Source organism: Pipra filicauda, unplaced genomic scaffold (genome assembly GCF_003945595.2).
Source record: "Pipra filicauda isolate LSUMZ 115617 unplaced genomic scaffold, ASM394559v2 scaffold119_size3216105_pilon, whole genome shotgun sequence".
In the NCBI taxonomy this organism is placed as follows: domain Eukaryota; kingdom Metazoa; phylum Chordata; class Aves; order Passeriformes; family Pipridae; genus Pipra; species Pipra filicauda.
Window position 1 is genome coordinate 729560 of NW_024103651.1, and position 12224 is coordinate 741783.

Here is a 12224-nt window from a genome sequence, read left to right on the forward strand (position 1 = left end):
GCCAGCTCTGGGTTCCCAGAGTCTCGCTCGCTGCTGATCCATCTCTCTCTCCCTGCAATCGAAGCTTTATGCAGAGACTGAAAAGATCCCCAGCTTGCAAGTAAACTTGTCAGTGTGCCGAACTCCTGTCAGCTTCCCTTTTTTGGGGGGAGACAGATACAGCAGGACTTCAAGGCATGTCTTTGCTCTGTTGACTGCACTGAGTCAATCAAACGTTTGGCCTAGAAACCTCGAGAAGTCCCGTTTTGTGGGAATTTTCAACAGCACGTTCCACCAAGTGCAAGGCTTTCTGGCTGAGTGAACTGGTAGAAAATAGGCCACGGTTTTCAAAAAATCACCTCTAGCAAAGCCTCAGCACCTCAGAAAGAGGGATAAATTCATCCCTAGTGTCCATCTACTGCTGCCTTTCACTTATGGATTTTTCTTCACCCTCTGACCCCGTCAGAACAGTGCTGCGGATCTGTTTGGCCTCATGCTTTGAAATGACTCATGAATGAGCCAGTCTCCCTCCATGTAAATGAGACTTGGCAGGTCTGCGCTAAGTGCTTTAAAATTTCTGAGCCTGGAGGGACTGCAGGGCTCGGGGGAGTGCTAATGGGGTGTAATCCAGCTTTTCACCCTTGTCTGCAGCACACAGCCTGCCCAGGCCTCGCACTGGCTGTTGCTCAGTGGCCTGTGTGGAATGAGCTGTTGGGCTGATTCCTGCTGCTGCTGAGAGCCTGTCCAAAGCACGAGACCACCCGATGCTGATTGGCATTGCTGTAGGGAGCAGAGGCAGCATGGAAAATTAACCCTATTCTTTTCAGGAGATGCTACATCCCCGCTGTTTAATGCAGGGCACCGTAAGCACAACTGCAATCAGGTCTAAAACTTTCTTCTATGGCTTCAACAGGTTTGAATTGTACCCTCTGTAAGGGAAGCTCTCTCTGCCCTGCTGATCCTATCTGCTCTCTGCTGGTTCGCTTTTCCTCTCTCTGGCTCCAGGGGTGCCAGGCCTTTGTCTTACATTGTTTTTCCATTTGGCCTATGTAGGGCACACTTCCAGCCACTGCTGGCTTGGTGTGCTAGCCAGGACCACAACAGCACCCGACAGCCTCATTGCCTTCGCTCAGCAGTTTGGTTGGGGCCCAGCCAGACAGGTAGGGCCAGAGTGTACCCCAATTTGCATTCTGGATATGAGTGGAAATAAACCATCGGGCTTCTCGCTGTAACTATCCTACAAATACAGGAAAACCACTACCTCACAGAGCAGGAGGGATGGGTCTGTCTGTGCAGACTTGGGATTTGTGCCTTCCCAAGACATCTGCTGCAAGGACTCAGTGTATTGGGTCAGGCAGACATTGAGTTTGATCAGTATGGCTGTTCCTGGGGTTATACAAGGTACACATAACCCTGCATCCGTGTAGGGTTACATGCAGCATACGTACACCTGCAGGGGATAAATCAGCAGGACAGAGGCAGTCAGACCTCCAGAGGTCTGGATTTGCAGCAAGAACAGCTGTTCATGCTCAGGCTCCTTATCAAGACTTCGGTAGCAGGAAATCTTGTTAGATAAAAGTAGTAACTTTCCTCCTCACCTAGAACAAACCTTCCAGCGCTGTTTGGAGAACATGTTTCACAGGCCTTGTTTCTGACCAGAAACATCTGATCCAAGAAGTTAAAGAGTGCTGTCCTTCTCCTGAAGCTGATTTTAGGGAGGAACTGCTGGGAACGAGAAGTGTCTAACTGGTTGCAACATTAGCTGAAGAGGGTCAGAACTGGTTGACTGATCTGCTCTGACATCTTGGCGGGTATTTCAGCCTCTGCGCTCCAATGAGTGAGAACACACGCCCTATTATTGGTGTTGTTGTGGAAATAGGCTTGTGAGGCATTTGTGTACCTCGGAATGGTAATGATGGAGCCTATAAATACCCAAGAATATTAAATTATTATAATACTTCTGAGGGTGTTTTCAGCGCAAGGCTTTCCCAGTGCTGTCTTCATTTGCAGTCTTAAATCAATCTTAAAAGTACAGCGTGCAACAGGGAGACATTTTCCTTCCCTTATTATTTCACTGATACTCAAACAGAGGCAGGGGATCACTAAGAACTTAACCTTAAGTGTCTTACCCAGAGCCCCACAGCACATCAGTAACAGAGCTAAGAAGCTCAGTGTAGCAAGCACTGAGCCATCAATACAGCCTTAGTTCTTGTTGAAATGGTTTCTTCTTCCTAAGAATGTGAAGTAATACCAAAAATCCCATCATGGCAAGCGTTCCTTGTAATCCTGCTTCATGTCACTTCCAGTGGGAACAGATCACACCCTGGTACATGGATGTCAGTCAGCTTCTGATTTGTCAGCACTGTGATGATGTGCCCATGGCCTGAACTGTGTGGCTGGGGCTGAGTCTTCTCTGGCCTTGAGAAGGTGCAGAGGTGAACACTCAGGTGATCCTGAGCTGAGGCTTCACCACTCTTCATGTGGTTGGAGAGCCTTGGCAAGATGTACCAACAGCTTTCTGCGTTCTGGGAAATCAAAATTACAGGTCAGTGGCCCTGTGAGGCCAAGCTAATTCAAGCTCAGCAGCACAAGGCTTGTGAGATTTGGGTGACGGGCTGAGCTCCAGCTCCCTCCATCCGTGACTGAGGGGTTCACATGAGGGTCGGCAGCAAGAAGCAGATTTCCAGGTTTGGAGATAAATAGCAGTTACTTTGTGTGCCTTGGTACAGACAGCCAGCTTCTCCCTGGTTGTCAGTTCCCTCCTTGTTAACGTGGTGGTTTGTTACCTGAAGTGACTTCAACAACATAAAATAGATACATAAAATAGATGCATAATACATAAAATAGAGCTCAGAACATAAATATCAGTTCAGAAGAGGCAGGAGGAAATTTTCCATGTGGACAGATAATTCCACAATGAAAAGTTTCCTTACTTTTTAAGTTCTTGGAGATAATTCAAGTCAGAAATGAGACAGAGGACTAGAGAGGGTTGTTCTGATGTGGCAGTTGCTATTTTAAGTTGATCCTAAGGCTGTATTGGTCAAAAAAAGGACTGAAAAATTCTTGTGGCCACCCAAGACCTTTGTATGTTGGGTTCTTCTTCCCAGTAGTGCTGGAAGGGCCATCCTCAGCAACTTTGATCAATGTTCTTGATCCTCTTGTTCATGTTAAGCACCTGCTAGAGGCTGTCAGGAGAATGGGCTGGAGGTGGCTGGTGAGTTAGTGACAGTGGGGTTTGCATGGCAGGGGCAAGGCAGCCACTAGGAAGGACTGAGTGAGCCCAACCCTGGAAGCAGTTGCCATGCTCATTTCAGTGCTCAGGGCTGCTGACCCCCTTGCCCTGAACATTTTCTTCCTTTGTTGGCTCTGGAGACATGACCACATCTGAGCTTACTGCTCAACAAAGAGAAAGTTCTGGAGTTATCTCAACTTTTCAGGCATCATCTTGTCTCAAATCCTTCCATAGCCAATGGAAAAAGAGTGACATCTTAGGAAGTCCACTCATTCCCTCCTAAGATAGGAGGAGGACTAGATAATAGCTGGAGGTCCCTTCCAGCTGAAATTATTCTATTCTATTCTATTCTGTTCTGTTCTGTTCTGTTTTATAGGTTTACACACTATGCATGTTTACTTTTTTGTAATTACAGACTACAACTATCTTGTTGACATTTCGTGGTGAACAATGGGTAACTCCCTGCCCTAGTGTGGCCAGTTACTGAGGTGGCTGGCTCTTGTTTCTTACTGGAGTAATGTTAATACTTTGAAGAGGTCCCTCACAACAGGGGCATTGAATGCAGCTTGTTAGTCTGGACAACAAAACCTGAATGTGTTTTCCTGCTAGTATTTTCTTCTAGCTTCTCATGACAGCCCTTTTAAACCATGTCCTCACTGTGTCTTGGTCCAAAGCTCATTGCAGATTTTTAAAAGCCCCTCCTGGCTTCCGTTAGATGCTAGAGATGGTCTTTAGCCTTTGAGCTTTTCAGGTTATTATGCAGGCATTTCTGAAGGTTTCTTATTGTATGTGGTAAAACAGTGACTCCATACATCTTTTGTTTAAGAGGGAAAAATGTGCACAGCAAAGCAGAGAAAAACCCAAACAACAGGAAGCAATGCCAGAATTGTACCCACTAAAGAATGTAAAAAGTGCGGCAATCTGTGCCAGATTGCTTCTATTCTTGTAAAATAATCCAAGTTTGCTTTGGAGGCCTGTTTCCTGCCACAGCGAAAGGTCTTTTTCCTTCTGTGAGCTTGAGAGAAGTGTTAGATCATTACTAACTCCTGTGTCCACCTCCAGTCCAAGATTCATGCTGCAAGAAGCCTGAGTGAGATTGCGATTGACCTGACCGAAACTGGAACGCTCAAGACCTCGAAGCTGGCCAACATGGGGAGTAAAGGCAAAATTATCAGCGGCAGCAGCGGGAGTCTTCTGTCATCAGGTAGGTCCTTTATCCTGTAACTAGAGGGAATATGGTGGGAAGGGCCACGGTCATGGTGTAATGGGGAGCAGCCAGAAGCTGCGCTGCAGAAATGAAAGTCACTTCCCTTCAGCCTTTCTATATGTCCGGGTGTCAGTCTGTCTCTCAGCATGTTGCTCCACAAACAGCACAGGCAGCAGCCTCCCCTTCTCTCTTTACCACCACTTGTTTCCTCCAGGATGTCATCTCCAACCTCTCAATTTCCAGCTGAAACCTGGTGTCTCTTCACAGTTTCTACCCTGACCATCTCTTGGCTCCCAGCTCATCCCGAGGCAGATGGGTTTGTGAAGGAGTGCCCAGCCAGCAGTGAGGAAGCAGTGAGCCAGTGCAGCTCACGAGGGAAGCTGAGGCTGGGAACTGGTGGTGTCCCTCAGCGGTGTTGAGGCAGGGTATCTTCTTCACAGAGTGCACATCTGCTTTGCCTCTCTGTTGCTGGACTTTGGCTGGTGTCCCAGGCCCAACAGAGCTATTCCCTAGCACTCTCTACCGAACCAGTGGCAGAGAGCTTGAAGCTGCTTAGGTGAGAAGGTATTCAGGAGAGCAAGGTTGCTGGTATCACTATAATTAAGAGTTTCAGTCAATTAACCTTCTGTTAAACGTCACATCAAGTTATCAAAACCAAATGTGTTGAGATGTATAACAGCAGAGAAAAACCTTCTCGTGCTTGGACAAGGGGAGAGCCCATATAAGAATGCAAATGCTTTAAAATTGAGCCCACACTGGTGTAGTAAAATAAGCTTTTTATCACTGTATCCTTCATGTCTCTTACAAGCTGCACTTTCCTGCTTGGAAAATGTTCAGCAAGGGGTTAAAATGTGCGATACTTACAGAGCTCCAGAGCTGCCTGCTGTGCAATTCCTTGCCTTGCCTGCAAACAGAGTTGCCTTTCTGCTCCTGAGGTCTTCCTGTCAAAGTATACAATCCACTGTGTGTGCCTCCCATCGCTTAGGGAGTTGCAGTAGCTCAGCAGCTCCCAGACTGGTGTCGGGTTGTTGGAACTCTTTGTTTGTTTGGCATTTTTTCCAGCTCTCCTGCTGGAAAGTAAATAACGTTAAGTACCCCAAGAAAGTTCTTAAGGTCTATCCAAGATCCCAGCCTCCTGGGCACCATTCCCAAGTTTGTGAGAGCTACTTGGTAGTAATCCTGTTTCCGTGTTCATACACTGTCTTTTTGTGTTCCTGGAAAAAAACATGAGGGTCTGCTTCTGCTCTTACACCTGGGGAGAGCAGCAGCCAGGTGAAAGCCAGCAGAAAATCAGGCCCAGAAAACCTACTGTAGGGCCAGCACCTAGCAGGGTTATGTGGTTGGAAATTCCAAACTTGGAGCTGCCCATGCTTTTATTTCTATATTTATGTGCTCCTTCCTCAAATCCTTTCTAGCTGAGCACAGGATTTGTAGACTCAGCAGAACTGCAGTAGTGACTAGGCCCATGCAAAATTCATTGACCAGGTGAGTCATTTCTTCAATCCTGGGTGAATGGATCTCTCTACCTGGATGCCTGAGTAGGACTGTGTGAACCCCTGTTTCTGTCGAGGTGCTGCTGGTGTGCCAGGCAAGCACCAATGCTCCCCTTGGGTTCCTGTCTTCAGAGCTGCCTTTTATGTCCTACCAGCACTGAGGACAGAGCTTTCCACAAAATGGTAAGGAGAGCTGTGGGGTTTGCTGCTGCTGTGTGTCTTCCAGAACCTACAAGCAGCTGGAAGGAAGTATTGAGAGAAGACATCTGGAAGAGGGCAGATACCAGGGAATTGGAAACCTTGGATTGCTTCCACGCAGTCACTCAGACCCCTCTGCTCCAAGAGCCCCTTCCCTCGAGCCTGACTGGCAGAGGTGTCCCATCCCTGTCCCACTGGACAGGAGGGGGCATTCACTGCCTGTCCCACTGGGCACAGTCACTGGCTCTGTCCCAGCCTTTGTGTTTCCTCCCATTGTGCCAAAGATTATCGGCGCACAACCACAACAATGATGGGTTATCGCAGTACAGCCTGCACAGTGGAGAGAATAAGTGCAAATGATTAAGTGGCCACAGTAGATTTCCAGGCTATAAATACCTCAAGTGACTCGAAATCACAAGGGCAGGACCGAGCCTCTGTGTGCCCCCGTTTTCCTACTGTTTTCAGTCCTTTTTTTTCCTGAAAGTTACTTGTAGTCATTTCCTCCCTCCATCTCACTCGTCCTCACTGGAGGGGCTGTCAGCACCACGAGGAACATGCCAAAACTGGCATGTCTCCCCTGGGTTTGCAGCAAGTCTGCAAGGAAAAGTTTGTTGTTGCTTCCAGCTGTCACACTGTCTGGCAAAGATCCTGCCCCACGTCACTTACAGTCTGAAGACACAGCCAAGGGGAGATGGAATCTTACGCTGGGGAGTAGCTTTCTCATGATCACAGCAATTCAGGGCCAAAGCCTCCACTTCTCCGTGTTTCCCAGGTCCTTGATCTCAGCCTGTCCACTGCAGAGTTGTAATTTTGATACCTGATGCTCACAAGTTAATTTCTGACAAACTGAATTTGTAACTTTTGTCCTCATTTTGGATCTGAAGTGGCCTCCTTAGAACAGTGGGCTGCTGTGATTTAGCCAAGGGATCTTCTGCTCAGGATCTATGGGCCATCCCTGGACAACTTTGATTTGTCTGTGACTGAAAGCTTTTACACTGGCAGAAACCTTAATCAAAGCCAGCAGAACAAAATGAAGTTAGGTCTAAGGTGGATTTTTCCTATGGAGCAGTTTGTGCCATAAGAGTTCTGCAGGGCTCTGAGCTAGTGAGGAGTCCTGTAACCACTGGGTTACTGTTGGACTGAACTCCAGACCACCTTCTTCATCACCATGGTCAGAGGAGACACCACAGAGGAGCACCTCTGCTTTAGCTCTGCAGACACATTCAAGGAGCCTCCGGTCCCTGAGCCCCGTTCCTTCAGCAGCAGTGGAGGTTTCCTGTGCAGGGGCCTGTTTAGGTTTGAAAATCCCATGACAGAGCCCAGCCAGCCTTCCCAGGCCCCCACCGCTCCATCCGGCGAGGCCGTATCCCGGCTGGACCGCCCCGGCGGGTGTCGGAGTGGACAAACAGCACCCACATGGTCTCCATCACAGCCCGTGAGCGCAGGGGCTCGCAAAGACGAGTCGCCCACAGGATATCTGAGCGCATCCTGTGCGGAGCAGCTCCAGCTGGGCTCCCGCGCGCCGCGGAGGATATCCTATGTGTCGGGCAGAGACAGGAGAACAGCAGATAGCGGCCGTCTGAGGCTGTGGGCTGTTGTGCACTGACATCCTGGCACGGTGAGTCAGCCTGAGCTCTGGCACGGAGCAGGCGTGGGGGGAACTTCCCTCCCTGCTCGGGGAACAGCCTTCCACGGGGACCTCAGACAAATGCCAGTGAGCCAGAGCCAGCAGCTGGATGTAGCATGGAGGGTTTGCCATATTTAGATGTGTTTTTCCTGAAACAGGAGACTCCCAGAATGAGAAAGAGAAGAGATGCCTGAATGCTTTTGCCTTGCTGCTCCTCGACCACTTTGTTGCATCTCCTCTCCCCTCACAGTTACTACCACCAAGACTTGGCTCCCTCTGCTCTTCACATCCCCTCTGTCCTCCGTGCTTGTTTTCAACCTTCTCATTTATCCCTTTTCCAAGCTGACTCCACTCTGCTACAACAGGTGGAGGAAATAGGGACAAACAATGAGTCACTGGTAGGGCTTCCTTCTGCAAAGTGGTGGCTTGTATTGCTGGTCTCATCCCTTTGACAAGCTTTAAATCAAAGCTTGTCTTGGAGCCAACATCCAGTAGCCAGGACCCCAGCAGACCTGCACAGCACAGCACTCAGTCAGATCCTTTGAATCACTTGCTGGATGTCCCCATCAACACCATCAAGACTGTCCTGACCTCACCAGTGTTGGAGCAATCAGACACCAGCCTGTTAGCACCGATGAGGTTCAGCCATGAATTCTGGTGGAGAAGTGAGTTGGATAGGGAGGACCATGTTTCCCCCTGTTTCACAGTTCATGTTCTTCTGAATGTCAGTGGATGGAGAAATTGCCCAGAGAGGCCAAATGGGTGGCAGATGATGAGTGGTGTTTCCACAAACTAGTAGGGTATTAAGTAAACGTTTAGGTCACCAAGACTTGTGTTCCATCCTGTATGCTAAGGAAGAAAGGGCACATACACATAAAAACAGCCCCTTACTGAGCAGGTTCCTGGTGCCCACCAAAGAGAAGGCCCTGTACTTACTACCTAGTGTGTTTTCATACCTCTTTCAAGGACATCAAATGTGTGTTAAAATGCAGAGTTTGGTAAATCTTTGCACAGCAAATGAGAAGGAGGCTGAATAATAACTTTCACAGAAAGGTTCAAATGTTGTCCGAGAAAATTACCTATTTCAGCAACATTTCTCCTGTTTAGTGTATTAAACAATTGTGGGAGATAGAATACCTGAGAAAGCCTCCCAGTCAACCATTTCTATTTGCAGCAGGAGTCTTGTGTTAGGACTGATCTTTCAGGGCTGATTTTTCTCTGTTGATGATGCCCTTCAGAAGGCACTGGGCATCCGAAACTCAGTGAGCATCATATTTAATAAGACTGATTTAAGGTAGTATCTGCTTCATTGATTTGGTTTGTGCTGGTCTTTGGTTATTTCTTTGGTTGTTTTTATGGTTATCTGATTTGTCCTGACATTTTTGGGTCAATTGCCGCTGGGTTTAGAAGTGGGTCTGGGGTCACAGCCTTGCTCAAGGCTGAATTAATACATATTTATAAATAAAGAGCCTCTAATGGAAGCTGTAGGCACCCAGCAATACAGAGCACTGTTCTCTGCACATGACTGTAATTCTCTTGGCTGATCAAGTTTCCATTTGCTTTTTACTTGTGAGAACAAGCAGAGAATCCAACCCATAAAAATCTAATAATACACCCCAAAATAGTTCAGCTTTTAAATAAAACAAACAAACAGTAGTGCCAAGGAGTGGTTGACCTTGGTTTCAGCAGTATCCCCACTGCTTCACTCAGGATGCGACAGCACACTTCCAGATCTCCCCCAGTTCCTTTGCTTTCTGGGAGGGGTGAAAAAGATGGCAAAATGTGCACTCAGTGGGCACTGCCACCGACGGCATCAGGGGTGAGACCAGTGTGGTTCTCACACAGGGTAAGCACAGCTGGAGCAGATGCTGTGAACTGTCTGTGCTTGACTTGGGTCTGTACCAGCTCAACCAGCAGCCGCTCGTTTCCTTCTTGTCGGCATACCCCAAAGCAGCACAGGCGCCTGGCCAGGCTTTAGGCTCTTCATATGCTTTTAAATGTTTGTATGTAGCTGCTGTGGCAACCCACAGTGCAAAAACGAATAGCTTTTAAAAATAAATTCGAGGCTGGCGTGGAGGTGTGGAGCAGAGAGAGGAAGGAAAGGGGAAGAGGACTTGAAAGGAAAACGTAGGTCATTAAAGTTGTCATAAAAGAAAAAAAAGGTTTGAAACATATGGTGGAATCATGAGCAACTTTTTACCAGGACTCTGCAGTTTGTTGACAAGTCTGTGAAGAAATTCAGCAGTTCAGTTTTGCTAGTAACTGCTCACCAGGGTTACTATTAAGAATTACTAAATGCTGGAGAGGGCTTTCCCTGCCAGTGCAAATACAAGGCTCTGCTGGAAGATCCCATCAAGTTCTTGCAGCACAGGCGTGTGTGCAGAATTGAGTGTTATTGCTCTATGAGGGCAAACCCAACTCAAACAAGGATGACTACAGCAACTAAACAAGCATCTTACCATGAGGGTCTCCTCATTTGTCTGATATTGCTCAACCTGGCTGACCTTTAGAGAGACCTTTTCCACTGCCCCCACCTCAGGACAGCCCAATAAAAGATGTAACAAAGCAGGGTGGTGTTTCATAGAGTAAGTGCCAGCTGTCTTCCTACATGAAAACTGCAGAAAATATTGGTGGGAAAGACTGTGAGATTCTCTGCTCCCCCTGGGCCAATGCAGAAGTGTTTTGTGGCATTTTTTGCCTCAGTCCTCTTTCAGTTTAGCTTTAATGGTCTGCTGGAATAGTAGCAATGAAAGATGAAGCTAAAAGCACAAATTTCACTGTTTTGCTGCCAAAACAAAGAATTGTTCCCAGGTTCCTTCCAAAGCTCTGTGAAATAACAGCTTTTCCAACCTCCTTGGGCTGAGTGTTTTCACTGAATGCTTGGCAGCCAAGCTGCAAATGTATCTAGGAGCCCCTCTCACCCCCACCTGACAGGTGCACAGAAAATTTCATGTAGCATCCCATTGTATCTGATTCCTGCAGATAATAAAGGTCTGCTTTCTCTGCTTCGTTGCTCGAGAGGGGTAGGAGAGCCCCCCAGAGTCACCCTGGAACAGCCTGTGCTGAGTCCACTGAGGACTAGGAGGAATCCCTTTGAAAGCATTGCCAGGTCAAAGGCTTTTCTGCAGGCATAACCCTACAGCATTACACAAGAAGTGTCTACAAAGCACCAAGAACAATCCAGCTGCCTTCACATAGGTGTCCAGTGCCATTTTAGGTAGGTTAGAGGATCCAAGAGTGTGGGTCACACAGGGTCCTGTATCATGCCTGCAAAGGGAGCAATGGTACAACTTCCTTCCCAGTTTGGGTTGGTCCCTTGGGTTGGAAGGGACCTTCAAAGATCATTTAGTCCAACCCCTATATTAATACGTAGCAGCCAAAGGAGGGGTAAGGAGAATCTCCATCCTTTGCTGGATGTGGGGAGAAAGGATAAAGTTACTTCATCAATAAGTTCCCTCAAAGAGATGAAATTAGAAATGTCACAACATCTGAGCAACAGTCTGACTCAATGCATGGACTTACGTCAGTGGAAGTTTCTGGGTAGTTGCCACTTGAAAAGTCAAACCATTTGGACACGCAGTTTAAATCTCTCGACCTACGTCTTCACAAGAAACAGCTACTATCCCAGAAGGACCTATAGTTGTTGTTGTTTCAGTTTGTTTTACAGGAATCTTGCTAGGTAATTTTGTTCCATTACAGTTTTTCATAGAACAGGCCCCATAAGTGGATTGAATTACGTGTTTGCTACCAGGATAATTGCAGTTCTTAAGAAGTAGGCTGTATTGTCAAATGGCTTCTCTTAGGCTTAATTTCCCAAAAATGCGTCTCCAGGGCTTTGTAAACTGTACTGTTACTTGCCATTGGGAACTTTCATGGGAATTGTACGTGTTTTTGTTCTAGGATCTTTAGATGAATAATTTTGATGCTTTTATATTTCCGGATAATGATTGCAAATGTCTTAATGTGCTCCACTGTCCAATCTCTGACTGTTCACTTAAACATTAAGGATTTGCTGTAAACAATCATGACTGGGGAACACCTGCTTCATGTCGTAGTCCAATTTCTTTTTGGAAGGACTGCATCCAGGCTTTGGTAAAATTACAAGCACTCCAGATGTGTATTCTGATGTCAGCTGGCCTAGTGAAATCATTGTTTATTGACAGGTTCCCAAGAGTCAGATAGTTCTCAATCTGCCAAGAAAGACATGCTGGCTGCACTGAAATCCAGGCAAGAAGCTTTGGAAGAGACACTGCGCCAACGCTTGGAAGAGCTAAAGAAACTGTGCCTGCGTGAAGCGGTAAGCAATGGACATTTTATAACCTGTAACACTTTGTTGTTTGCATTGTTATAGCATGCTTCTTGTTTGGAGGTGGCGTGGGGTCAGGAGAAGAGATACCTTCCACAGTCACCTCAGGAAAGTCCAGTTGTTTCAACTCCAGATTGCAATGTCCGGGACATTTTCCCCCTCAGAGAAGGGGACCCCACGTC

The 12224-nt window shown here is 47.3% G+C and overlaps 1 protein-coding gene across 9 annotated transcripts in view; it reads left to right on the forward strand.

Annotated features, from left to right (window-relative positions):
• The window catches only part of FRMD4A (FERM domain containing 4A), a 367626-nt gene that overhangs the window by 333028 nt on the left and 22374 nt on the right, over positions 1-12224 (forward strand). For all 9 annotated transcript variants that reach the window (XM_027722476.2, XM_027722475.2, XM_027722477.2 and 6 more), the window contains 2 exons: positions 4274-4415; positions 11900-12033. In XM_027722476.2, the coding sequence (XP_027578277.1) occupies positions 4274-4415; positions 11900-12033 (276 nt within the window). The remainder of the gene's footprint in view (positions 1-4273; positions 4416-11899; positions 12034-12224) is intronic.